This window comes from Semicossyphus pulcher, unplaced genomic scaffold (assembly GCF_022749685.1).
Source record: "Semicossyphus pulcher isolate SPU_LCO1_2020_fin unplaced genomic scaffold, fSemPul1.0.p SCAF_6, whole genome shotgun sequence".
NCBI classification, from domain to species: Eukaryota; Metazoa; Chordata; class Actinopteri; order Labriformes; family Labridae; genus Semicossyphus; species Semicossyphus pulcher.
In genome coordinates, this window is record NW_027211737.1 from 24,623,690 (window position 1) to 24,649,702 (window position 26,013).

At 46.0% G+C, this 26,013-nt stretch overlaps 1 protein-coding gene across 1 annotated transcript in view; it reads right to left on the reverse strand.

The window, feature by feature from the left end:
* Nucleotides 1-1,068: 1,068 nt before the first annotated feature.
* Nucleotides 1,069-26,013, reverse strand: part of hmcn2 (hemicentin 2) — a 47,489-nt gene continuing 22,544 nt past the window's right edge. Inside the window, exons 25-81 of the mRNA XM_069682695.1 lie at nucleotides 25,592-25,675; nucleotides 23,657-23,848; nucleotides 23,421-23,551; nucleotides 23,108-23,252; nucleotides 22,190-22,316; nucleotides 21,939-22,096; nucleotides 21,485-21,763; nucleotides 21,269-21,402; nucleotides 20,712-20,862; nucleotides 20,354-20,569; nucleotides 20,149-20,262; nucleotides 19,871-20,058; nucleotides 19,695-19,791; nucleotides 19,445-19,606; nucleotides 19,213-19,326; nucleotides 18,807-19,003; nucleotides 17,819-17,900; nucleotides 17,603-17,734; nucleotides 17,374-17,517; nucleotides 17,107-17,266; nucleotides 16,487-16,611; nucleotides 16,213-16,396; nucleotides 16,010-16,107; nucleotides 15,647-15,925; nucleotides 15,355-15,545; nucleotides 15,080-15,161; nucleotides 14,263-14,399; nucleotides 14,034-14,175; nucleotides 13,805-13,949; nucleotides 12,993-13,120; nucleotides 12,109-12,265; nucleotides 11,903-12,024; nucleotides 11,652-11,816; nucleotides 11,454-11,561; nucleotides 11,231-11,365; nucleotides 10,954-11,088; nucleotides 10,575-10,844; nucleotides 10,289-10,479; nucleotides 9,988-10,201; nucleotides 9,711-9,845; nucleotides 9,435-9,625; nucleotides 8,645-8,726; nucleotides 8,237-8,407; nucleotides 7,776-7,928; nucleotides 7,223-7,360; nucleotides 6,761-6,888; nucleotides 6,413-6,653; nucleotides 6,245-6,304; nucleotides 6,034-6,153; nucleotides 5,770-5,904; nucleotides 5,461-5,580; nucleotides 4,617-4,742; nucleotides 3,934-4,062; nucleotides 3,553-3,846; nucleotides 2,847-2,966; nucleotides 2,634-2,760; nucleotides 1,069-2,548 (exon numbers count right to left, since the gene is read on the reverse strand). Of these exons, the coding sequence (XP_069538796.1) occupies nucleotides 2,170-2,548; nucleotides 2,634-2,760; nucleotides 2,847-2,966; nucleotides 3,553-3,846; nucleotides 3,934-4,062; nucleotides 4,617-4,742; nucleotides 5,461-5,580; nucleotides 5,770-5,904; nucleotides 6,034-6,153; nucleotides 6,245-6,304; nucleotides 6,413-6,653; nucleotides 6,761-6,888; nucleotides 7,223-7,360; nucleotides 7,776-7,928; nucleotides 8,237-8,407; nucleotides 8,645-8,726; nucleotides 9,435-9,625; nucleotides 9,711-9,845; nucleotides 9,988-10,201; nucleotides 10,289-10,479; nucleotides 10,575-10,844; nucleotides 10,954-11,088; nucleotides 11,231-11,365; nucleotides 11,454-11,561; nucleotides 11,652-11,816; nucleotides 11,903-12,024; nucleotides 12,109-12,265; nucleotides 12,993-13,120; nucleotides 13,805-13,949; nucleotides 14,034-14,175; nucleotides 14,263-14,399; nucleotides 15,080-15,161; nucleotides 15,355-15,545; nucleotides 15,647-15,925; nucleotides 16,010-16,107; nucleotides 16,213-16,396; nucleotides 16,487-16,611; nucleotides 17,107-17,266; nucleotides 17,374-17,517; nucleotides 17,603-17,734; nucleotides 17,819-17,900; nucleotides 18,807-19,003; nucleotides 19,213-19,326; nucleotides 19,445-19,606; nucleotides 19,695-19,791; nucleotides 19,871-20,058; nucleotides 20,149-20,262; nucleotides 20,354-20,569; nucleotides 20,712-20,862; nucleotides 21,269-21,402; nucleotides 21,485-21,763; nucleotides 21,939-22,096; nucleotides 22,190-22,316; nucleotides 23,108-23,252; nucleotides 23,421-23,551; nucleotides 23,657-23,848; nucleotides 25,592-25,675 (8,864 nt within the window). The 3' untranslated portion in view covers nucleotides 1,069-2,169. The remainder of the gene's footprint in view (nucleotides 2,549-2,633; nucleotides 2,761-2,846; nucleotides 2,967-3,552; nucleotides 3,847-3,933; nucleotides 4,063-4,616; nucleotides 4,743-5,460; nucleotides 5,581-5,769; nucleotides 5,905-6,033; nucleotides 6,154-6,244; nucleotides 6,305-6,412; nucleotides 6,654-6,760; nucleotides 6,889-7,222; nucleotides 7,361-7,775; nucleotides 7,929-8,236; nucleotides 8,408-8,644; nucleotides 8,727-9,434; nucleotides 9,626-9,710; nucleotides 9,846-9,987; nucleotides 10,202-10,288; nucleotides 10,480-10,574; nucleotides 10,845-10,953; nucleotides 11,089-11,230; nucleotides 11,366-11,453; nucleotides 11,562-11,651; nucleotides 11,817-11,902; nucleotides 12,025-12,108; nucleotides 12,266-12,992; nucleotides 13,121-13,804; nucleotides 13,950-14,033; nucleotides 14,176-14,262; nucleotides 14,400-15,079; nucleotides 15,162-15,354; nucleotides 15,546-15,646; nucleotides 15,926-16,009; nucleotides 16,108-16,212; nucleotides 16,397-16,486; nucleotides 16,612-17,106; nucleotides 17,267-17,373; nucleotides 17,518-17,602; nucleotides 17,735-17,818; nucleotides 17,901-18,806; nucleotides 19,004-19,212; nucleotides 19,327-19,444; nucleotides 19,607-19,694; nucleotides 19,792-19,870; nucleotides 20,059-20,148; nucleotides 20,263-20,353; nucleotides 20,570-20,711; nucleotides 20,863-21,268; nucleotides 21,403-21,484; nucleotides 21,764-21,938; nucleotides 22,097-22,189; nucleotides 22,317-23,107; nucleotides 23,253-23,420; nucleotides 23,552-23,656; nucleotides 23,849-25,591; nucleotides 25,676-26,013) is intronic.

Below are 26,013 nucleotides of genomic sequence, written 5' to 3' on the forward strand. Positions count from 1 at the left end.
TATTGTATAAGTGAGCATCACAGTCACCAACGAAAGCACTCTGATTCCACAAAAGCTGCATTTGGGGCAAGCACTCATAACCGTGGCGCCACCGGCATCTCCTGAATCATGCCTGTCCATCAGGTATTAATGAACTACGTCAGTATCCGGGGGTCGTTCTGCCTTCGTAGTCAGAGCTGCACAGGCTAAGTACCTGGGCGTGTGCAGACTTCAGTTGTCTTTTTCTGTGGAGAATGTTTAAAACTGCTCCCTTTACGATGTCTCTGAACCTTTACATCTTTGCGTAGACGGGTTTCCACCACCGCTGCAAACTGATTTTGGAATACCGCTACAGTCTTCATTTCTGTCACCCTTTCTTTGCTAAAATGAACAAAATTATAAAACAGATGTTCAGACCTGATTTCACCCTGTGCTGGGACAGTTCAGAGACCACCATCAACCACTTGCAGTTGTATTTGTTGTAAACTAGTGCAATACTTTTTTTTTGCTTTAAACACAACCCTGCACTCCCTTGGGTCCTCAGCCATTAAAGATCCAAATGCAAATGTATGGATTACATATGAAAAGATGTGTTTGTTATCGGGCCGCCACCTGACCAGGTTGCACCAAATTCAACACTGTACTGTCTTAGAGCCAAAGCAAGACACCAAATGTGAAGTGGATCAGATGGACTGCTGACAGTATAACACCAGAGGACAGACTGACCTGCTCCTTCCTTATATAAAATATATGTTACCTAATTATACCTGATCGTTAACAGGTCTCTCGTTTTGCTGTCACACAACCTAAGAAAGTAGAAAAGATTATTTTAGGTTCACTGAAAGTCTGAGTCGAAGTGAGCCACTGTAGAAATGATCTCAAATCCAGATTGTCGTCTGTTCTCAGAGTTAATGAGGCATTATTGTTGTGGGCAAAAAGCTTTCCCTAAGTGGGCTGTTTGTATGCTCTCATCTCGTTACATCATAAATGTTTGCAGCAATAATGTTTGTCAGGTGCAAACCTCTGTAAGATGTTATTCCACGGTTTAGGATCTAACCAAGAGAAGACGGAAACAAAGTGTTGGCCGTTTAATTTCTACATATATCTGACACTCATTTACAGAAACATGGAAATCTTTCATTTGCAAAAGAAGAGTGAATATTTTAACAGTTATTGTGGTCACTTTATGGTTTTCAGTTTGACTACGCTCTCAGATTTGTATATTGACGGCACATGTTTGATGACTAAACACAAAAAGTTGTGTTTAGACAAGCAATTTTGTAGCCACTCTGCAGAAAGGAAGCGCAGTCCAACTGCACGCTGAGGGTTACATAACTGTCTGTTTTCCATGAAACACCAACACGACCACGACACCGTGAAGCCAACGGTAACAACTCAAAACACTCGAGTACATTCAGAATAGCACCTTTAAACGTTCTCACATGATAAAAAAATGTTACAAAAAGAGTACAAAAACACAGACGATAGATGAAACACTGTCTCTACCTACACAGAAGCTGTGGTTACAATGTGCCGTTGAAGGATTGTCGTTACAATGCAAGTAGATCCTTATTAACTCAAAACTAACAGTGATGTCTTCAAATGAGTTCAATAAATTAAAATAATAGTTAAAAACATTGTACAAATGTTGAAAGACTTGTATTTCTAAGTGCAGGCTGCAGACGTTGAGAATAAATCAGGTCCCAGAATCTGCAAACCTTTGAAACTAACATACAAAATGACGAGAGCAGAACTTTAAAAACTTGGTTAAGAAAATACTTTTTTACAATCTGAATTTTGAGATATGGATCAGAAAGATGCACTCATAAGGCACGTGGTGTTCATCCAGCCTGCTGGCCTTCTTCTATGGGGATATGAACTATGACACAGTGAAGGCAACATGGAGGCAATTAATTCAGATCCAGTTTCAGGTGCAAATCTCCCACGTTGCACCATTTCAGATATTAATTCAACAGAACCTGGAAGATTTTCTCTTTAGAAAAAGGTCTTTTTCCTCCCTGACATATCAGTCACAGATCAGTCACAAGGCGTCTTCATGAGATCCGCTTCGGAACCGTGTCCACCTCATGTCAGAGCTTCTTTGCAGGGCCTTATTTGTCCAGGGCACGGGGTTTGCATTCAAAGGCCACTGGGATGCAGAGTCTACTGTAAATCGGTCGGTGAACAGTCTCAGTAGGGGTACGTCGATATGGAGATGTAGATGATGAAGATGCTCTGGTAGGTAATGCGTCCCTGCAGTGAGATGGTGGTGGCCTGCACCTTGAGCCGCACGAGTCCCGGTCTGTCCAGAGCCCGCAGGGTGAAGATGATCCCCCTACCCACCTCGTCTCTGATGCCAAACACCTGGCCCATGATGCCCGTCTCTGATTCCTGCTCGAGTATGGTGAAAGAGGTGCGCTCCTGCAGGACACCGGACTCTGAGAAAGCCGACAGTCGTACCACATTGTGATTGGAGGGAATGCCGGAGGGGAGTGTGAGCAGCTTGTACTGCAGCAGCAGAGGAGTGCCTCCTGTGGTGCAGTCCCGCGAGCACGGCCTGTAGCAGGTCCTGAGAGGTCAACAGAAAAGAGGAAAGGTTTCAGTATCTACCGCCTTGTATTGTTTTCAGTACACTTTTAAATCAAGCCATTTACCCCGGGCTTCTTCCGCTCTGATAGGACGCAGGGCAGGGTGTGTCCAGACACTGGTATCCCCCTCGAGTATTAAAGCACATCTGATTGTGTCCACACTGGATGCCTTGTTCTACACATTCATCGATGTCTAGAGTAAAGACAGGGGAGAGGAGTGAGCTGCAATGATAAAGCCAAGAAGAAAGGCATGCCTTTACAGTTCAATAAAACTCCTACCTTTACAGCTCCTCCCGTTCGGTAAGAGCTGGTACCCCGGGGGACACAGACACTGGAAACTGCCAATGGTGTTTCTGCACATGTGTTGACATGGCTTCCTGAGCAGACACTCGTCTACATCTGTAGAGGCATGAAACGAGAGGTGGTCAAAACAGAATGGACATTTTTTTTATGATGTGTGTTTTTGTCGTTACGATACCAACACCAGTATCTACAATTCTTTCTATACCACCTAAAAGACGGGGTCGGTCCAGTCTATGCCCCCTTATATAAACTACCCCAGATATCAATCCTTCTGTCGCCCTGCAGGTATTACGGCTGCTACTTTCAACTACTGTCTTGGGGCGGCATAGAAGAACAGGTTTCATATATTATATCACATAAAAGACAACAGTCATTGTGTGCCGCTGGCAGAAAGTGTAACAGTCAGAGCTATCAAAATATTACGATGGAAAATCCCACCAGTAAAACTATGATGTGTACGCTTTGACAGGCAGGGTAGGATTAGTGCTACTACAGGGTTAATTATGGGTGTACCGCAGTGAAATAACCCTCATATTTTTTTATAGCACTGGACCTAGATTGATACTCAGTATCAGCCAAAACACAAGTTAGAGTGAAGAACCCGGTTTTTACAAGGTAAGGAAGAAAAAGAGCCTCTGTAGTTATCGGATGTATTTGTGTCCTTGTTTTGTTGCACACTCACCGACACACGTGCCGTCTCTGTTGGTGTACCCTGCAGGACAGCTCTGTCTGGTAATGCGAGACACTCCCTGAGAACGGGAGAGGATCGGCCTGCCCAGAGACGACACCAGCTGCGGTCTGAGTCTCGCCCTGACTCTGGTGCCGTTGGTGAAGGTCGTCCCTCTCTCCATCCCGGCGCAGGAGCGCCCATCTCCGAGCAGCACCGCGCCATGAGGGCACAGGCACCTAAAGCTGCCGGGAACGTTCCGACACTGGTAGACACAAGGGTTCGGTGTCTGCGCGCACTCGTCCACGTCTGAAAGGTAGAACGAGGCTCACGTAAATTCTCATGCGAGTGTCATTGGTGAGTGGAATTATTAAAGAGACACAGCAGATGTCGTACCCAGACAAGGCAGGCCGACTCCCTGGGACCGGTAACCGCGAGGACACACACATCCGTAACCTCCGATTGTGTTGTGACAGACCTGAGTGTAGCGACACATGTGGCTCCCATCCTGGCACTCGTCAATATCTGAAAAATGCAGTTAACAACAATAAATCAGCCAATCATGACCAAACAATAGAGACTATAGAGTTTAAAATATTATCTAAAACATATAAGGACTACAAGGCTTCACACTATCATAGACTTTGTTGCATCCTGGTATAAAGAGGGTCCTTGTTTCCTAGGAGTACCAATTAGTAGGCGAGTGGAAGCTTCAGCTTCCTTTTTAAAGGACATGCAGCACCTCCTGCTGTTTTGTGCCCCAACACAATCCCGTGAAATCTGATCTCGTGTTATGTAACACAAAATGCACCGAAGAGGTCTGTAGGAGCTGCCAACAGTCCTGTGGGTTTCCACTGATCATAGTAATGCAATCAAGACAAAGCGGTTTGACCAATTGTCACCAGCTCAACATGCAAGGACAAACAGTGAGATCACAGGTGTTGTCTTTGAGGTTGGAATAAAATCCATGATGCATGAATGACTCAATCCTGTGTCTGACTGAAATCAGTAGTGTTTTGTGTTTGGTCATATGCCACATTAAGAGTCTTCTAAATAAAGTAAATAAAACATAAACTTACCCACACAGGCTCCACCCTCTGCTTTAGTCATGCCAGCTGGGCAGCTGTCGAGACACTGGTATCCTCCCTCTGTGTTACGACACTCCTTGTGAGCCGGGCACACGTTTCTCATGCACTCGTTGATGTCTGAAAAGTGGAAACATCACAACGGAGCTTGGTCTAAATCCAGCATGGCGTCATATATAAGTTACATAATTTTTCATGACTTTTCAAAGCTCTTGAAGGAGACATATTTAAGCTATGCAATCAATTTTCTGTCATTCTAATGTGTTTTTGAATCACGTTGGTTAAGTTTGTTGCGTTTTTAAAATTGTATAAATATTTATATTCAATTATTTCAGAGCCTCTCCCTCCTCCTGAAACGAACAAGCCGTTTTGCCATTCAAAGTTTAGACCTTAGCCACGATTGGCTGACAGTATCTGGAGTGACCGCATAGCCACGTGTGCGATCCCATGTAGGAGAGCAGCCGCACTGCGCTGTCACTCCAAAGTTGTAGAAAACATGGCTGCTCTATGATCGGTTATTCGGCCTGATATGTACGAGCCAGAATCACCAGGAGGTGTCAGAATTGTAAGTTGAAATTTTGACCACAAGCTAGTGCAAGAAGGCAGCCTGAGGTGAACGATGGTGAATGACGATTTCAACCAAAGCAAGGTTCTACGTAGAAACCTGCAGCTGTTCTGAACGGCCCATTTCAGAGGCGACCTTTTTAATAACGGAATTCTGGAAAACACAGAATTATGCAGTTTCAACTTTTTCACTGTGAACAACAAACACCCAGAAATGTGAAACCCATGCAACATATGAGAATATCCCTTTAAAGATAGGTGGGAGGTGACTGACCGATGCAGCGATGTCCTGACAGCTGGTATCCAGGGTGGCAGATGCAGCGGAAGGAGCTCAGAGTGTTGATACACTGATGCTGGCAGGGAGAGAGCGCCGACTCTTTGCACTCATCCACATCTGAAACAATTGACACGTGTTTTTATCCATCTGCTGCATGAGGCACCGGGTGATTAAAATAATCCGATTTTTCTTTATAGATTGTTGCGGGAAGAACAGGACTGAACAAATAAAGTTTTTGATAACTACAGCAAAAGATGAGTTCAAGTGCCTCTTTATGAAGCACCAGTTTAACAATGATCGTCTTGCCTTCACAGCTGGTTCCTGTGATGCTGGGTTTGAGTCCTGGTCCACACTTGGCCTGGCAGCGGTACGTTCCCACTGTGTTGACACACTGCTGGTTGTAGTGGCACATGTGTGAGCCCTGGGAACACTCATCGATATCTGCATCACATTAAAGGAAACACAAGTATGAGGCCTCAAGCTGTGGCAGATGCTGATCTTTTTCTTTATTAAACTAGATCAGGTCATTATTTAAAAAAGCTCCAGCAGAAAACTTGCTCGTCGTCTCACCTGTGCATGTGTTCGTCTCTGTGGAGATGGTGAAGCCGGATGGACAGGCACAGGTAAATCCTCCCATGATGTTGTTGCACGAATGAGAGCAGGGAGACTGCAGCGCACACTCATCTTCATCTAATAGGGACACATTTAATTACAATAACAAAGCTGCTGCAGTGACAAACGTTCAAAGATAAATGAGGCATAAGAAGTGAAAGCAGCGTACCGGCGCAGTAGGAGGCCGTGTCAAGAGTGAAACCTTTCGGGCATGTTTCATCATAACCATCTGCAAACAGTAAAGTTCAGTTAACGGCTGTTTCAACATTCAGATGCAGTGTTTTTATGTGCTGTAGTGACGGTGAGCCTTTAAATCTGTGTATTTCACTCCTCAGACCTGGTACCAGAAGGCTGGCCGTGATGTGGAAGTCGACACTGAGGGTAAACATGTTGTAGGCGCTGTTCATCCCGGAGACCTTGAGCAGCTGCAGCAGAGGGCCCTGGCGCTCCTCCTGGCCCTCGTAAATAATGGTGTGATTGCAGCGCAGCACCATGGGGTTTCCTCCTCTCTGGTGGGTCTGCGAGGACCACGAGTACAGCTGCCCTTGGCCTGTCTGCAAGTATGACTCATCAAAGTCCTGAGGGAGAAGAGAGAAATCAGGTCAGGGAAATTGAAGAGTAACTTCACTGAAGAGCTCTAGTGAGATATGTTAAAGGTCTTTAAACACAGACTGTTTGGACGCACCTGAAGGCTCAGATGAGATGAGGAGGATGATAGTGAGGGAGGCACAAATCCGTTAATTACGAGGTCAATCAGTAAAACTCCCTCAGAATCCAGACCTCTGGCGACGTGGGTCAAACGAAGGATCTCCCCTGTTAAGAGCGATTTAAAAATCATTACAATTAGGACTCATTTACAAGCACAAGCGAGCAGCCTGCAATTGTTAGGAGGTAATAGTCTGCATGTGTAAACTCATGAATGTAAGTGGTAGTGAGTGGTGCCATCTGCTGGTTGTTGTACAAACTGCAGAAGATAATTTGTAGTAGTATGTAGTTTGTACTCACCGAAATTTATATACAAGTGTTTTCTACATTGCCTGCATGACTAAATATTTTTATTGTGTGTTCTCTAACTGGCCAAGCTCTCATAACCTTAAGTTGAAATATTCATTGGCAAACAGAAAAACGATCAATAGAAAAAACGTACCAGTCTCAAACTCCAGCTGAGACTCTTGTCTGAACTGTCCCTGAGTGAAGGAGAAGCCGTTCCTGGCATCTCCGTTCTGCAGCACAGTGGTCCAGTAGACGGGAGCAAGCACAGACACCAGCACCCGCAACAAGGGACCTGGAACAGAACATGATCAGCACCGGGCCTCTTACAGAACCATAAAAAATACAGCAGATACATTCTGCACAACATTAGAATCATATCTCAAAAATGTTGTCTCCTGTACTTTATGAATTTTAAAAAACATAACAAACTACATACTCCCTTCTAAAGAGAGGCCTGTAGTTTGAAGTACGGTAAGTTAGGTTGCATCCCATGAATAGGTTTGTCTCTGAATTAGCTAAACTCTCAGTGTGTCAATTTAAAAAGGTGAGTAAACAAAGCTTATCTTGCTGAGTCTGGAGTTCATCTTTTAAAACTACTCTGACAGTTTAAATATGTGTGCAAGTTTGTGTTAAAATACTTGGAGACCTTTCTCTCAGAACACGTAGCCTTCGTTCTACATGCTATGATGTAATGTGCGATTACTCACCCACACTGGGAGGGATGTTGTCCAGACGTGCCTGCAGAGTGCTGCTCCCCTCCACCTCATTGTCTGTGATGTTGGCCTCCAGGTATGACACACCAAACTCTCTCTCATTCACCATGCCGATCAGGCTGCCTCTGGTCCTGCGAGGAGTCTCTCCTTTCATTACCAAACAAATGGAAAGTATTAGGTTCACATGCACTTAATAATATTGTTAATATTTATAACACACTTTAAGTTAATACATGTACATTACAAATTACAAATACTGAAAAAACATAATGTCTCTTTTGTATGTCTACACTGTCTCAAACGTAACCTTTATAATATCCTGTTCATTCATGCACAAAAGAGCATCAGCCTGACAATTCGTACTGTAGGTCATGACCTTTATTCGAATGAAACACTGAAGCAGTGACATTAAAAAATCAGCCGCCGTCTTAAGGGAAGAAAGAATACAATTCTACCTGGGCAGAGACCGGCTTGACATTTCCGAGAGTCGATACTGGGGCCGCTGCAGGATCGGCCGCCGTTGGCTGGTTCTGGGTTGTTGCATAATCTGGTTCGTTCTTGGAAACCTTGTCCACAGGTGCTGCTACATGGACCCCATTCCTCCCAGTTAGAGTAGCCTCCATTAACTGTGGTAGAGAGAAGAAGAAGAAGGAGATTTTTGAGTTTATAGAAAGTTATTTTTTTAAAAGGGAGAAAAATCGGAGGAAAAAACATCCTTTATGCATGTGCATCAGATTATATTACAGAGGAGAACAAGTGCAGACAAAATACATACATAAGTGGAGGTTTGAAACAGACTCTGACAGATAAATATGTGTGTTTATTATTAAATGTGTATGTATAATAGTAAGCACTGAACTCACTCTGAACTTTGAGAGTAATGGTCCTCTCAGCAGTCCCAGCTTCACTCTCAGCCACACACTGGTACTCCCCTTCATCTGCAGCCTGCACATCAAACAGGTAGAGGAGGAGAGTTTGGCTTAATTGGCACCCTGAGGACCAATTTTCTTTTGACAGGGTCACACACCTCCAGGACACAACCGTGCCTTCGATCACACAGTTTTATGATAAAAGAAAAACTACCATTTTAGCAAAAAAAACTTTTCCATTTCTTCCGGGCTTTTGAGACTTTATCCGTTGAATTATTTCTGGTAATAGAAATTGTTGGACCAGAGAGGGGAAATTTCACATTAGACTGCTCTGTGGGAAGGACAGTCATCTGTCTGTGAGAAAGTCTCCACTGCAGGCTGTGCAATTACAGCAGCAGTTAGAGACCTAACAAGGTTACAGCCTGAGGAGAGAGGGGCAGAGTCTGGGAACATCCAGCTCTCTGTTCATCTCCTCCCTCTGTTGCTAATGCTGTTAGCCTCTCTGACTGAAGTGAATCTGATTTAGGCGGGAGCAGGACGCTGCAGGACAGCCACTCACTGTTCCTCCACACAAGGGGAGTGCAGAGAAGCCTGCAGTGGATGAATACGGCCTTGTTTTTCTCAAAGACATTAAACATTTATTGATGTGAGTAGTTTGCTCAAGGGGGCTTAATCACTCAAACGTGAAAGACTTGGTTTAACAACTCTTGTCTGGAGAGGAGAGAGGGTCACAGCTCTGATGTGCAGGAAATTCATAACAAAAAATGAATGAAACTTTATTTACAGTGATGCTGTAGACGACCAAGGATCCATTGTGAAGGGCTTGCATTCGGAAGGAGCGGAGCAGTGGCTTTCCATCCCGGAGCCAGCGGAGGACCGGGCTGGGCTCTCCGTGGACCGGACAGTCGAGAACAGCAGAGGCCCCCTGGACGACTGTCTGACTCGTGTGGGCTTCACCTTTCAACACCGGAGGCTCTGGGGACACACGGCACATACATAGATCTCAATATCTGTTGCAAGTTAAATAAATGCGCCGACTCATCCTTGACAAATCGCTCACCTCTGATGCGAACAAATGAGAGCGCTCGGATGGAGCCCACGCTGTTTTCTGCTATGCACACGTAGGTCCCGGCATCACTCATAGTCACATTGTCAACGATGACGGAGCTCCTGCCCGCCTCATCTACAGTGGCACCTGCAACATTTTTAACCAATCAGTGTTCACTCAAAGCTTCACAGCAAGATTGATTGCGATCATCATGAGCTGCCATCCTGAACATGAAGGCACTGATATACTTTGGCAGCCACGAAGTCGACGAGAAGGAGGAAGGGAATACCTGAGTAAGGACTGTTGTTGACGGTCCAGGAGATGACAGGAGAGGGAGTTCCCTGAGCGTGGCAGGACAGGGCCAGACTCTGCCCTTTGTTGAGGGTAACATCCCCTGGCAGCTCTTTGAAGGCAGGCCTCATGTTGATTGACAGGCGGATGTCTTGTCTCACAGAGCCAGCTGCGTTGGTGGCCACACATGTGAACACACCAGCATCCCCAACCTGTGTGAAGAGAGCAATCAGAACTGATCCACACACCCAGAGCTGAACAGATGTAGCTGGACATGTGTAGGTTGTACTCAGGCTAACCTCAGCCCGCTCGACGATGAGCTCTCCTGATCGCAGGACGGTAAATTTGCCGGGCAGGTTGGGCACAGTCGCTCCATCCTTTTCCCATGATACCCTGGGCTCTGGTGAACCCTGAGCAGCGCAGGGCAGCAGCGCCTGAAATCCCTGAATGACTGACAGTTCAGTCTGCGAAGGAGGAATCATGGGCGGGACTGAAATGCAACAACATGACTGTCAATAGAACTATTAAATAAAAAACCTGCTAGATTCAGTGTTTACATAATATGACACGGCTCTCCTAACTCACCTTGAATAACCAGCCTCATGTCATGGCTGGCTCTACCTGCGAGGTTTTTGGCTGTACATGTGTATAGGCCTGCGTCACTGCGCTGGGTAGATGTGATTGCCAAGGTTCCATTGGCAAAGATACGTATATGAGTGCCGTCTACAACAGGCCTCCTCTCCTTGTGCCAGGTGACTTCAGGTTGTGGCTGCCCATCAGCCACACACTCCAGACTGACAGGCTGGCCGAGCACTGCAGTGTACTCCACGCGAGGTACACTCAGCACGGGGGGAACTGGAGAAACATGAAGTATAATTTAATTTATAAAAGCCTTTAGTAGGCTTCTAAGGAATTGGAAGTAACCAGTTGGAACATTTTCTTCTCATCTGTGAGTCCAGGTTACCTTGAAGGACAAGTTTAGTCCTGCCCACAGCTACACCAGCATCATTCTTTGCCAGACACTGGTAGCTCCCCGCGTCACCCAGCGTGACCCGAGAAAACTTCAGAGCTCCATTTGAGAGCACAGCGAGCCTGTGACCTGTAATCAGATGATCAAGTCACATCACTACTTGCTTTAGCTTGTGTTATTACATGATTGTTACAGATACTAAATGTTCAGGCACAGGTGACAGGATCCATCGTACAGCAACAAGGTGGTGAGCTTGTGTTCTATTTATTACCTGCTGCTATAGGAACCCCCTCTCTCTGCCAGGTGATGGACGGCCTTGGGAAGCCTTGGACCTCACAGGGCAGAACAATCCCATGATGCAACACCACCTGCACTTCCTCTGCCATCGGCCTGATCTCTGGGGGCTCTAAGTACACAGGAGCAAAGAGTCTTTGTTACATAAGTGTCCATGTTTTATCATATGCGTTCCAACAGGCGGTACTTTCCCAGCCTACCTTGCACAGAGAGAGAGATGTGTTTGTGAGCGACTCCAGCCGGGTTGCGGGCTGAGCATGTGTACCTGCCGGCGTGGCTCGGCACAGCAGCAGTTATCTCCAACACTCCTGCATAAGAGTACAAAGATACAGAGTTAAATGTAAAGAGCATGATTAACACAGTAGAACATAATGTGTAATAATATAAAGAGGTCGTACCAGTGGGGAGGACACGATAAGTTCCTCCTCTTGAGCCCAGTTTGGCTCCGCCCTTGCTCCAGGTGATGGTGGGCTGAGGTCGTCCTTGAACGTGACAGGGCAACACCACAGGAGACATTTTCACAGCTGTGACTGTCGTGACGTCGTCCTCAATGGACGGTGGGACTAAAGGAGCAAATAGAAAATTCTTCAATTCAGTCATCTCAAATGACTTGACCGTCTGTCTATTGTACAAAAGTCAAAATCGATACCTTGCAGGATGACCTCAATGACCCTGCGCTCCTCCCCGACATCATTGACAGCAGTGCACTCAAAGTAACCTTCATCCTCAGTGGACGGTGACAAGAGAACCAGCGAGCCAGAGGACAATAACCTGGATAGAATTACATCAGCTTTTAAGTTTTATGGCTGTGCAACTTTCTCTGTATGCATGTAATGTGGTGAGGCCATAACTTACCTGTATGCACCAGACTGCAGGCTGATATCTAGGGGAGTGCCGTTCCTCTTCCAGGTTACCGTAGGTGCGGGTATACCTGTAGTCTCACAGCTCAGCACGGCTCTGATCCCTGTGGTTGCTGTCACATTGAATAGACCCGGACTGATGGATGGACCCACTGAGAGGACACAGGACATATTCACACACAAGAATAGTAATAACTTCGATTTATATGGCACCTTTCAAGAAACCCCAGGTCACTTTACATGGGAGTTACAAGTGAGCTGGGCAACAGGAGAGAGAGTGGGGGCTGCCACACTGAAGGCTCTCTCCCCTGAAGTCCGCAGGCAGGTGTGGGGAATGGTGAGCAGGCCCGTGTCTGACGACTGCAGATTCTGAGACGGGGTATAGGGGGTGGAGGAGGTCAGAAAGGTCCTGTGGGGCCAGGGCATGGAGGGATTTGTAGGTGGGAAGGAGGACTTTATAGGAGATGCAGGACCTGACCGGAAGCCAGTGAAGGTGGATGAGGGTGGGGGTGATGTGTTGCCAGAGCTTGGTAATGGTCAGAACCCTGACAGCACAGTTCTGCACATACTGGAGCCTTTCCAGGGATTTGCTGGGTATCCAGGACAGGACTCCATTGCAGTAGTCCAGACGGGTGGTAATAAATGGCATGTATGAGGGTCTCTGCCACGGAGTCGGGGAGTGATGATCGGACATGTTGACTACATTACTGTATTTCAATAATTAAAAGAAATCCTATTAAGTATTGAAGCTTGAAATGTACAATAATGAGAGCCAGAACCAACACAGGGTCCTATGTGTGATCAAAACCATATAAAAAACTAATTATCTGTGCTACGTTAAATTAAGCACCACCAGAATCATAACTTTACTATATTTACCAAACACTCGTAGATCCAGTCCTCGGTGATCTGAGCCGGCCTGGTTAGACACAGTGCAGTAGTAACGACCAGCATCACTCAACTGAACCCCATGCACACGTAAGGATCCCTCTGATAAGATAGTGTACCTGAAACACATCAAATAATAAAACATGACAAAATGGATCAGAACACAGCATTGTGTAGCTGTTTTTTTGACATGTGAAAAAGTAATATATAACAAAGACAGACTGAATTTTAGTTATTTATAGTAATAATCTCGAAGATTTTCATGTAAATAAATGTCTGTTAAGTCACTATCTATCACCGAATGAGGTAACACTGGTGACTGAGCCTATGGCCCACTGATGAAAGCCTTTGCATTTGCAGTATATAGTGTTGTTATGGACTGGGTGTCTGGTGTGACTTTCGCGTAAAAAATCACGAGCGACGCCCAGTTAGTGACGCGTTTTCCATCAGCCAGCAGTGGTTGGTCTGCAAGAGAGGGTAGGCGGAGCTAAGCGGCTGCTTTTCCGGTCTCTGCAAGTGTTGTGAGTAAACAGTAATCTACTTCGGCTGAACAAACAAAGAAAAGATCGATGACTACAGATACAACTTCAACAATAAGTGCAAATCCAAAGAAAAAGAAACAAATTTGATGCTCAGATCAAGATCAAGAGTTACAACCGTAACAAAGGAAGCCAACTGTGACGTTTGGTTAAATTTGGGAGGTGTGCTCCTGCAATTACCATTTATCACCATTAGGTGCTGCTAAAGAGAATGAAACTGAGACCTTTGAGATTATATCTTTAAAGGAAAATGTTTTGACCTACTTGTTCTTATCTTGAGCTAAGGGGAAGCCATCTTTCCTCCACATGACAGTGACTGAAGAGTCACCTTCAACTTCACAAGGTAAAACCGCATCCTGGCCGACGTGTGCGGTCACGACTGTACTGCCCTCCTTTATTACCGGTGGTACTAGAAATAAAAACAACATATCCATGAAGTGACTTTATTATGTCTAACTATTTAAATCAGCTTATAATCAACCGTGCGACTTACAGAGAATCTCCACTGTGAAAAACAGACTGTTGCTGCCAGCTATGTTGGTCACCACACAGCTGTACTGGCCGCTGTCCTCCGGCCTCACTTCCTGTATCTCCAGGTACTGACCTCCTGCCAGCCGCTGGATCCGACCACCCAGCTGATACAGCAGGAGGGAAGGAAAGAAAATGTGAGTCAAGATAGGACGGCTTTTATTTCCCTAACTTTGTTTTTTTTGTCTATGTACCTGCAGTTTGGCCTCATCCTTGTACCACTCTATATTTGGAGCGGGGTCACTGTCAGCCAGACACTCCAAGGTCAGATGTCCATTGACTGGTACTGACAAAGTCCTCACATCACCAGAACCAAGGAGGGTTGGAGGAACTGAAACACAAGCACTGATTATTAAGCATTTGAGTTTCCAGCTGGGTAACACACCTAAGCCTCACAGATTAAATCATGGGAGCTAAGTACAACATGTGTCCATGTTGAATACAAAACTTCAAAAGGGGGCCAGATGTGTTTACCAGATCCTGTTTGCAGTAAAAAAACCAAATGTTTAGTTATACACTCAAAGTGTAATTTTAGAAAGAAAGACGTGCTGTGAGAGTTTGTGTTTCGGTTCACATGACTCAGTTTTATGAGTCAGCTGAGCTGCGTATGTCATCAAGATGCAAAAAGAGGATGATCTCATGAATTTGGATGTTTTACTTGTTGGTTAATCATTAATCCCAGCAGTTGAACAGATCCCAACAGCAGTCATTCATGCAAACATAATTTTAAGGAGGGATTACGATGCACAATGTATCATCCATTAAAGATGTCTGTGCCGTGAATCAACACACATAAAAATGTCTTTACATCACATGGCGTGCAAAACAGCACAGATAAAATAAATGCATGACTATAGCTGGGAAATGCCAGACCAGAGAAGTCTGCTTTTTAACTGTTGTATAGAAGTACCAGGTGCAAGAGTATGCAAGTGAGACAGCGAGATAAGACAGAGGGGGAAGTGATATATTTCCTCCAAGTTGAACCATAAGCGTAACAACAGTTTATGTCACCTTGGACTCGGACCCAGTGGTTTTGTCCATCCTCTCCAGCTAGGCTGCTGGCCAAGCAGGTGTACAGACCTGCATCCTCCACCTTTAAAGAGATTACATTAATCAACTTGAGTGGTTCTGGCATGAGAGGGCTGCATTTGCCTGGACTGAAACTTTTAACACTTCTGTCTTTCAGTTGTTTGACTGTATCCATTTTTGGGTATACATTTAAATTCTTATGTTATTTGCATCTTTAAATTAAAAAATGTGGAAGATTAAATTGCATTAAACTTCACCTGAACTTTGCTAATCCTGACAAACTGTCCATCCTGCTGAACAATGTCAGTTCCCGCCAAGGGGTGTCCATCTTTGAGCCAGCTGAGGGTGGGAGGTGGGAAGCCCACAGCAGAGCACTCCAGCTCCAGCGGACTGTTTACAGCTATGGTCAGCTCCTCTGGAGAGCCGGAGCTGGAAATCTTTGGAGGCTCTGGATCAGAAAGCAGAATGTTCTGGCTCAGTTTTTCGAGAAGTTTATAATAGTGCTTAAATTTAGAAATAAATTAAATAAACAGATTATTTTTGGATTACCGAGCACAGTGAGGTTGAAGCTCTTTGTGCTGCTTCCAGCCTGGTTACTGGCCACACAGCTGTAGAGGCCTGCGTCTGAAGGCGCTACATCAGGCAGCTGCAGCCGTGTCTCCTGTCCGTCCAGCAGCAGGTTTCGGTGAAGGGACAGCGGCTGGCTGTCCTTCATCCAAGTCAGTGTCGGAGGGGGGACGCCACGTGCTTCACATGTTAAAGTCACCAAGGATCCCTGGACCACTGTAACCGGCTCCACTGGTTCAACATGATCAACACCAGGGGGCACTGCAAGCCATACAGACACAGATGAAACTCTTAAAATCAAGAATGCTACACAAGGGTAAATCAGTGGGTGGTTTGTGATTGTACCTTGAACCTGGACATCATAGCTGAGCTCAGCAAGACCAGCTCGACTGCGTGCCACGCATGTGTAAACACCAGAGTCAGACAGCTGCACAGGAGAAATCCTTTATCAGAAAGAAAGGGGAAACTTAGCGTTACCTCACCTTTAAATATTTAATCTCCTAACACATTTATCATGTTTGTAATCAGCTCTCTCTGTCCTGACTGACCTCAGCACAGAGTCGCCAGACAGGAGGCGAGTACGCGGAGAGAGAAGCACAGGACGTCCGTTCTTCAGCCAGCTGATCTGAGGTGGAGGGTTTCCTGCTGCCTGACACTCCAGAGTCACAGCGCTGTCCTGCGTGACCTGCACCTCTCTGGGGACGGTGGTCTCACCAGAGATAGACGGTGGGACTGTGACGAGTCAAATTAAATGGAAACAAATCACTTTAGCATCAGACTTAAGCACTCACACAGACACACATATAAAATCTCCAAACTGACCGAGGACAAAGAGGGTGTAGATTTTGCTCTCCTGTCCAGCCGGGCTGGCAGCCAAACAGGTGTATGTCCCAGAATCCTCGGGGCTCAGCCTCAGTAATGTCAGGGTGCTGCCGTCAGGGGTCACACTGCAGGGTTAAATATACACATTATGTTTTCACATTAACACCAGATTACGTTATCCTTTTAAAACCAGCATCTATCATTTTCTCATCCCACCTTTGAGCCTCAGTTTTACTTTCCCATCATAATCATTATCATCATCATCCCACGATTTTCTCACAGTGCAGACACACACACACACACATACACAGAGATACACTTTCTACGCCTTCTGTAGCTAAAGCAGTTGCACTGACCATGTAAGCTGCTGAACAGCTGTGAGACAGCTGCACCCCATGATGACATTAGGCGAGGAACTGAATGATTTTATTTGTCTGTCCAGACACACCTCAGTCCTGCACACTATCTTTGGTTATAATATCTCATTTTCCAAACCTTTAGGGAATGGTGTTGACTGATGTGCTGCTTGTTAAACAAATTCATCAGCTTTAAATAAGAATAATGTGTGTGTGATATTTCGTTTAAAGCCCCAGTTATAATTGGGAATGCGGATGACTTACGCGATGTGCCGGGTGTCTGATCCCTCTAAAGTCACGCCGTCTTTCAGCCAGCTGAGGCGCGGGGTGGGGTTTCCAGTAGCTCTGCACTCCAGGGTCAGCTCCTCTCCCAGGGGTGCACTCACATCGGACGGGTGCTCAGAGTCCAGGATGGTAGGCGATACTGTTGAGGACGAAGATTACTGCTAAATGCTACAGAAAACCATTACTTTTATGCATAATATGTATCATTTTCTAGTGAGGGAATGTAATTTTGAATGTCTAGCTTACCCTGCACGGTGAGTGAGTAGTCTCTCTGTGTTTGTCCTTCACTGTTCTTGGCCACACAGGTGTATGTTCCAGCGTGCGACAGAGTGAGAGGCCCCAGCTCCAGCCTGCTCCCTCGGACAGACCACTGCCACTGCAGGCTGCTCTCTGGACAGCAAACACATTCACTTATACATGCTTTCACAAAGAGAAGTGCACACTTTATTGTTTCCCATTACTCTCTGTCACTTACCAATAGGAGTTCCATCTTTAAGCCAGGTGATGCTCGGCACAGGGACCCCTGAGGCCTCACACAGCAGGGCCACGTGGGAGCCAAGGGTGTAGTTCAGGAACTCCCGGAGAGGCCCGTCCAGGACAGGAGGAACTGTGGTAATTTATTAGTATTATTTCAAACACGCTGACACTGGAGACAGTTTTCACTTTGAGAACAAAGCAGACGTCTTCTCACCATGAACGGTCAGTCTAAATGTCCTGTCCACCTGTCCAGCCACATTGGAGACTTTGCAGGTGTAGGTGCCACCATCTGCCAACTAGGAACCACAAAAGAAGGTCATTGTAGGGAGGGAGGGTGAATTAAGAGCACGAGAAAAGAGGCTCTTTCGCCTCCTATGGTAGCTGCTGCATGTCTTCTGAATCAGGTAAATCAACTTAGTTAATATACAGTCGGGTCAAAGACAGGGCAAGTGCTGCATTTAATTACACATGCATCCATGTCTCCAGTTTTTCCAGGCTGTTTCCAGTCTGTGAATTTTATTGACACTGTGTGATACTTAAATATGAATAGTTTAGAGGTTTAAAATGTAAGAGGGTAAAGACTGGCAAGCAGTTTGAGTCAATTAAAAGCCACTTTCAGTCCTTACAGACCCCCTCCAGTGGAAATCATGTGTTTAACCTTGTAAACATCTCCATGTGGTGTTTCTCATGTGCTACAAGACATATCAGGGACAATATAAGCAGTCATCTGCACGGCTGGGCCTGTCTGCTTTTAAACTGCAGTGTACCAAGGACAGGCTGAACAACACGTTTTCAGATTGGCAGGTTTGAGACGTCACAAACCTAAGGAGCCAATCCCGTTAATGGACGGGGTGACGCTGTGCATATCATTATGTGCAACCTATGGCAACCACTTCACTAATGTACATGTAAGTTTCAACAAGTTGCCACTAAACAATGGCAGAGATGTGTGTTGTTTTTGCGACGGAGGGGCGGTTGGGAGTTTGTAAAGTGGGCGGGGACTATGAAGATTCAGGAATTTTTAATGAGGGAGAAGGAGGAGATGTCTTGGGAGGATTTTTACAAGAAAAAAACATATCAGACACAATTTATTATTTCAAGCAGAGCATTTTATACGTCTTAAAACATGACTGGAGCTGGTCTTTAAAATACTTTTATGATTTTAGCTTCAAACATGTATGATCTAAAAACAATCCCCTGACCTGAACTCCTACGATCTCCAGCTGGTGATGATCCATCTTCAGTCCGTTCACTGCAGCGAGTTGCAGCCCGTTCTTGTACCAAGTGACCTCAGGCTCGGGAACACCTTGGGCTTCGCATCCCAGCGTGACAGAGGAGCCTACTTGTGGGGTGACCGAGTCTGACTCAGGATCTGGACGGGGCTTCAGGGTGGGCAGGACTGATGGTTTGCACATAAAGAGAGGGCATGATCTCACTCAGAAATGATATGATTCACTCTTGAACTCTTCCCGGTCACAGCTGGCTTGCAGTAAACAAGCCTGGACATTCAGCTACATATACAGATGATCAAATCTAAAAACATTTTAAGATTTGATCATCTGTATATGTAGCTGAATTGTGGGGATAGGTCAGCATGTGTTAGCTCACCATAAACACTGAGGATAATACTCTTCTGGTCCTGGCCTGCGGGGTTGGTGGCTGTGCACACATATTGCCCTGCATCTTCCACTCTCGCCCGCGGCAACTGTAGCATCTGTCCGCCTGTAATATATCGAGAAAATGATACAAAATGTAATATCTGGGCCGTTATTGAATTCAAACAAAGGACATGCTCCTGACATAAAATTGATTTAGGTACTGCAGGTGGCCGAGGTCTGACCTGGCAGGATGTGGAGCCCGGTGCTGAATCGGAGGACCTGTCCGTCTTTGGTCCAGGTGATCTCAGGAGGAGGGTACGCTTGGACGTCACACAGCAAAGACACCATGTGACCCTGAACCACACTCACCTCCTCATCTTTACGGCCGTTTACTCTAGGAGGGACTGAAATAGAAAACCACGGTCATGTTGGACACACTAAAGGCTCCCCTGTAATTAAAAAATAACATCCAGAGCTATGAGCTTATCTTACCTTGAACTGTCAAAGTGAAGTGTTTCTCAACTGTTCCGACCTTGTTCTCAGCGACGCACAGATACCCAGCCATGTCTGAAACCTGCACGCTGAGGAGCTGCAAGATGCAATAGAAGAATGTCACAATTTAATCTGTTCACAGGGTGGTAAATGTCTCATCGACAACAATGACAGACCTGGAGTTGAGTCCCATCCTGGCTGATGTGGTGCTGAGAGTCTGTGTGCACCGGCTGCCCGTCTCTGAGCCAGGAGATGGACGGAGCAGGGTGTCCGGTGGCATCACAGTGGAGGACCACAGTGCTGTTCACCACTGCGCCCATTTCCTCCATAAACTCCTCTAGCGCTCCCATGATCACAGGAGGGACTGAGGAGGTAAAACAGACATTCCCTTCTGTAATAATTGTTTTATCATTTACAGACACATGCATTAAAGTAAATACATGTTTTTACTCACCGAGGATCTCCAGTTCAAAGTGCATGCGGTCCTCTCCAGCCTCATTAACCGCCTGACATGTATACCTTCCAGCATCTTCTCTCTGCACTCGGGCGATTTGTAGCACCTGTCCACCTGAGAGGACAAACACATTAACACATCCATGGTTATGAAGCCCCAGTCAAACACGACAATCAAGATGACCCAGGAAGGAGCGCCCTCTGACCTGGATGTAGCACCACTCCGTCAGCAGAGGTGAGTTTTCGTCCATCTTTGTACCAGCTGAGTTTGGGAGGGGGGATGGCGTTACTCTCACATGACATGCTGATTGGATGGCCCAGGACCACCTCCCGCTTGTCCGCCATGTCCTCATTTTCATCATCCTCGTGCCCCAGACCCCAGGCTGCCTCTCTGTTAGTCACCCGGTGAAAGATCGGGGGAACTACCAAGACAAGAGCGAGTCAAGTCACTTTCTTTTTATTCAGAAGAAAGAGCTACTTTAAGTCCATTAGCAAAAATTACAACTTGACCAGTTGAATGTGAAAAGAAGTTTGCATTTAAATTAGAGCTGAATCATAACACACCCTGAATGGTGACATGAAAGTCTCTCTTGTCCTCTCCTGCAGAGTTGGTGACCACACAGGTGTACTGCCCCTCATGTGACATCATCGCATTCTCTATCTCGAGGAGGTGGCCGCTGTCTCGAAGGCCAGCGTGGTTGTTTCCAGTCAGCAACTAAAAACCGAGACAAAAAAAAATAGAATATACAGTCCAGGTGAAATTAGCTTTTTGCAGTCTGTTCTTCAACACTCAAAGAAACGGAAACACAGAATTAAGCTACACAAGCAAGTACTGTAGGTTAAGTAAAAAGAACCGAGGAAAAAGAGCACAGGGTTTTACATCATGCTATGTATTCACTGTTCTCTTCTTCTATGCCACTGCTATAATTAACCAGCTTGCTCATCCCCCAAACATCTGGAAAGTTGATGCGGCCTTTACAAGAACATGTGACTTCTTGCATAGTAGTCGCATTTGGTATTGGTTACGATTAGAGACTGACAGAGGCTTGAATTTGTTCCATTTTAAGAGTCCATGTTTGTGGTACTTAGACATGCAGATCATGTAAGTATGAAACACCAACCTGTCCATCTTTGAACCACTGAACCTTTGGCTCAGGGAAACCTTTAGTCAGGCAGGAGAGAGTTAAGCTGCCATTGATCCGAACTTTCTTTTCATGACCTCCGAACCTCGAGGAGCCCTCTATCTGTGGTGGCACTGATAAGACAAATAAATAAATGTATCATTAAAAGTTCAGTTTTAGACATTTTAATCTGTAAGCGGTGTAGATGTCTCTTACCCAGAACACTCAGAGAATACTGTTTGATGGCGGTGCCGGCTGGATTGGTGGCCCTGCAGGTGTAGAGACCAGCGCTGTCTCCCTGGGCCGAGCCCAGGCGCAGCGCCTGTCCGCCTCGAGTGTACGTCTGCTGGGGACTGGATACGATGGGCTGGTTGTCCTTTAACCAAGTGATGCTGGGTGTGGGTGAGCCCTCGACATCACAGGGGAGGACTGTGGGAAAGCCGAGCACCACTGACACCTCTGAGGTCTCATTGGGGCCTTTGATGGTGGGGGGAGCTGGAGAGAAACACAGGCAGTACCAATGTTTAACAGCCTGTAAGATTTTTACTGGCCTGTAGCACAGCATGAATAGATCCTGAGGGGAGGGGATTGTTCTGTGCAGACCCTCTGAAACAGAAGTGTAGTGAGCAATACTTTTCTTTCCTAAAGTAGTCTTTGATAAAACAGAGACCTTGCACTGTGAGTCTGAACTGGCGCATCTGAGTTCCAGCGTTGTTACTGGCCAGACACTGGTAGAGCCCCTGGTCCCTCAGTCTCACTGACTTCACCTTCAACACCTGGCCGTCTTCCAGAAACTCCACATGGGGGTCTCCATTGCGGGACAGAACTCTGGAGAGAGGAAGGAGTGATAGATCGATACTATGGGAACTGCATCCTGCTTGTGGCACTGAATGTCACATCAATAAACAGAGGGATGCTTACTCTCCATCGCGGCTCCACTCCACTCGGGGTGCTGGTCTTCCACTGACCCGACACTGAAACTCCACCTCCTGACCCAGAACCACATTCACCTCCTGCAGTCGGGACGTTCCTGAGATCACTGGCGGAGCTGGAACAGGGAACACACACAAGATGTAGTTAACAAAACATCAATCTGAAGCAAAATTATTTACATTTGAAAATCACTTTTGATAACAGAAGAGACAGGGACCTCATTTTAGTTTTTAATAAGGTTATTTGCTTTGAAAGTCATCTTTCAGGGTGTGCAACATCCAGTGGAGTAATGAAGGTAAATTAAAGGTGGAATAAGTCGGATCTTTCCTTGCATTTTGTCAACAACACATTCAAACTGGGCCCCTCCTCCTGGACTCTTCGTCACCACAAGCTCACTCTCACTCTCTCGTATCATCTCACTCGCTCACACGCCCACCCTGCTGAGCTAACACCGACAGCATCACGGTTACCTTTGCGCTAGCATGCTAACCGCGAGTTACCTTTGCGTAAGCAACGTTCATCACCTATACGCTGTGACTGGCTCAGGGAACCACAACAGCGCCCCTCATGAAAACGTCCCATGCAAAAGCAAGATAACAGAATAGATGCAGAGGGAAGAGTCTCACGAGGGTCTGCACACACTCACCAACACACATGTATAGAGGCCCTTAAGTGATGATTTATATTATATTATATTTGTAAACGTTATTTTATTTTTCTTGGAAAATCCTACTTTTTTATGCCTTTAATGGTGTCAGTACTTCGACTGCTCTGCCAGGAAATTTAAAGTCCACTGCTGGCAAGAAAAACATCCCTTTTACTCTCTACTTAACATTCTTATCTTTCTTTCCCTCTTCTCTTTCCTTATTCATACTTCATCCAGCATGACAGCTGGTGACCGCTCACCTTGCACCACTATGTGATATTCTCTCCGGGCCTCCCCAGCTGAGTTTTGAGCTGTGCAGGCAAATCTTCCAGCATGTTCTGGCTGAACTCTGTAGATTCTCAGCATCCTGTTCCCGTTCTGCAGATAAACCCCAGGACTGTCCACCTGGACATTACAGAAATCAGTTCAGTGCTGCTTTACTGTGTCATTGTAATTAGAACAATGGCCACTTGGTGGCATTGCACAGCTAGGTATCAACAAGATACTGGATATTAACATGCAGTCCAAGTTTTATCTTTATTGTAAGTGGGAATTCAAGGTGAAAAAACTCACAGCACGACCATCTTTAGTCCAGGTGATTGTTGGGGAGGGGATCCCAAAAGCATCGCAGCCTAGAGTGAGAGGCTGCTTCAAGGTGACAGTGAGGTTCAGGGGCTGGCCATCATCTTGGATCTCTGGTGGAACTGAAGAAATGCAGAATAAAAAGGGAAGTGTAAGTGTATGCTATGTTTCAGTTCAGTTGCAGGTGATCTGAAAGGAGGAAGAAAAAGCAGTAACTGGATTCTCACCGTTTACTTTCAGCCTCGTCTTTCTCTCCACAGAGCCTGCGTCATTGGAGGCCACACACTTGAAGTCCCCGCTGTGGCTGGCAGACGCTGTGCTAATTACAAGAGCTCCATCCCTCGCCACAGAAAACTCTGATTGTTCAGGGTGTATCTCCAGGCCATTCTTAAACCAGCGTACCTTGGGAGGAGGTGAGCCTGCAGGTGCGCCGACAAGAAAGAGGGAATAAACTGAGCTTTATTGATTGCATCTGACAGAAAGAAAAGTTACTTCCATCTCTCTGCTTCTCTACAGGAGAACTTAACGGGCAAGCAGCCCAGACAAGAAAAAGCCGGCTCTACATTTATCTGTTGGACAGCGGGACAGCAGGGGAGACCATGCCAAAATGGTTAGAGTCCTTGTAGCCTTCAAGCTTACGGTTTCAAGGTCAGAGTCGCATAAAAAAGTAAGACACGGTATGCTGGAGAGATGTAAGATGTACGATTTGAAACACTAGCATTAAGATTTATTACCAAACAGCGAGGCGAGAACCTAGAACAGTGAGAATAGGAGTGGTTGAGCAAGCAGTTCAAAGGCAGTGGTGATTCACTCAGGAGCCTGAAACAGATGTCTTCTGAGGATTACTGGGTGGAAAAGAGCTGGAAATGGTCAAAAGGAGAAAGGTTGAATGGAGGGGAAAAGGTGGAGGATTTTGTCTCGAACACAACAGACTCGAACGAGGACGGACCGGCGAGTCGCAGTGAAAAGAGCAGTGCGGTGGAGTGATCCAAATGCCACAGCTCTGTCTATTTACAGAGGTGTTACATATACAAACACCACAGATGAGAGGGGGAAATCAAACACAGCTCCCTTCCGCGATCCGAAAAAGTCCCAACCACATGAGACGCGGCCCGAGCAAAGGTGATGTTATCTTCCGTTGCCTCTCGGTACACGTGTTTACAGTTAAAGAGCTCAAAGGGAAATTCATTATCTCATTGCTGGGAGGAAACGCATACAGATGTTCTATTTTAGATGTTAACAGATCTCATTAGGAGACTTTGAATCTAATTTCAGGGGTTGACGGAGTTGGGGATTATCTCTTCCATGTGTTTCTCAAATAATTACCTTCATCAAATGCAGTGCGCTTGTTGGTGGATTAATCGTATGCTTCGGGCAGAAAGTACACTTTATCTCTCTCGTACAGACAGATCTCATGAGAACAATGACAGGATGCTTGTTTCTTGCTTCTGGCTGCCTCTCTAGGGTGTCAAGAGCATCAAGCATATCAGTGAGAGCCCTCTGAGGCCTGGTGCAGCCTGCCTGCCTGTCGGTATGACTTGGATGGAAGGAGGGCCAGTGTGGCTTCATCTTCCTCTGCTTCACAGTGCACCTCAGATATCTCGGTCCTTCGCCTGCCAGCGGCAGCCTGTAATTAGGATTCCTCTCCCAGCAGGCCCGGACGCAGAGGAAAGCAGATGTGGCTCACCGAGGCAGCAGGCGGACTGATGTTCCAGCTGTTGCTCCACATTAGACACAGCCCTCACCTTCTCTCTGTGAGCTGGTTACCATGGCACAGTCCGACACAAACAATACCTGTTTGCCCCGGCTGTCAGGGGTATCTATCGATACATCGGCGGGCATAAACAGACACTCACTTTGTTTTGATAATAATCGCAGGCCCACCACATCCATTCACGATACCTCCATGTTCGCACAGAGATGTTAAAATATATAGACAGCAGCGTGTCTCTGGGTGCTGTGATAAAAGAAGCTGTGCCTTTTAAGACAGCAGCTAAAAGTCCACGGTGAAGTAAAAACATCCCTTTGATGGTGCAAAGCGAATCCATTTCAGGCTTCAAAACAGTCACACCGTGTAAATTGAGTCTCTTATAAATGCCAGACCATTGATTGCCTCCTATTCAGTCTGTCTGAGGCTGACTCATCTGTGAATCATATCGTACCTTCAGCGGGGCAGGGGATGATGACCTTGCTCTTCGCTACTTTCTCCATGATGGCGTCTCCAGGTTCTGCAAAGGACGGGGCCTCTGTGGATACAGAAAAATATGTTCTGGGTTTTGCAAGTTCAGCTGATACAGTGAACATCGAATTACAGGTGCGATGAGTATTCGTCAGAGTTATTAATAGGTGTTCTAGTTCAGATAAAAAAAGTGAGAAGAAGCCTAAGAGGGACTGTGTAAGACAGAATAAGATTTGAAGCATTTCACATGTCACAGGTACCTCTGGATAAAAATGACCTACATTAACCTCTCACACCCACAACCAGGCGCTTTATTTAATCAGGTAAAGTCATTATGATCAAGATTTCTTTTTCAGACCTGAGAGCAAAGAATTCATTCATGGTCAGACAGCCACGGAAAACAGG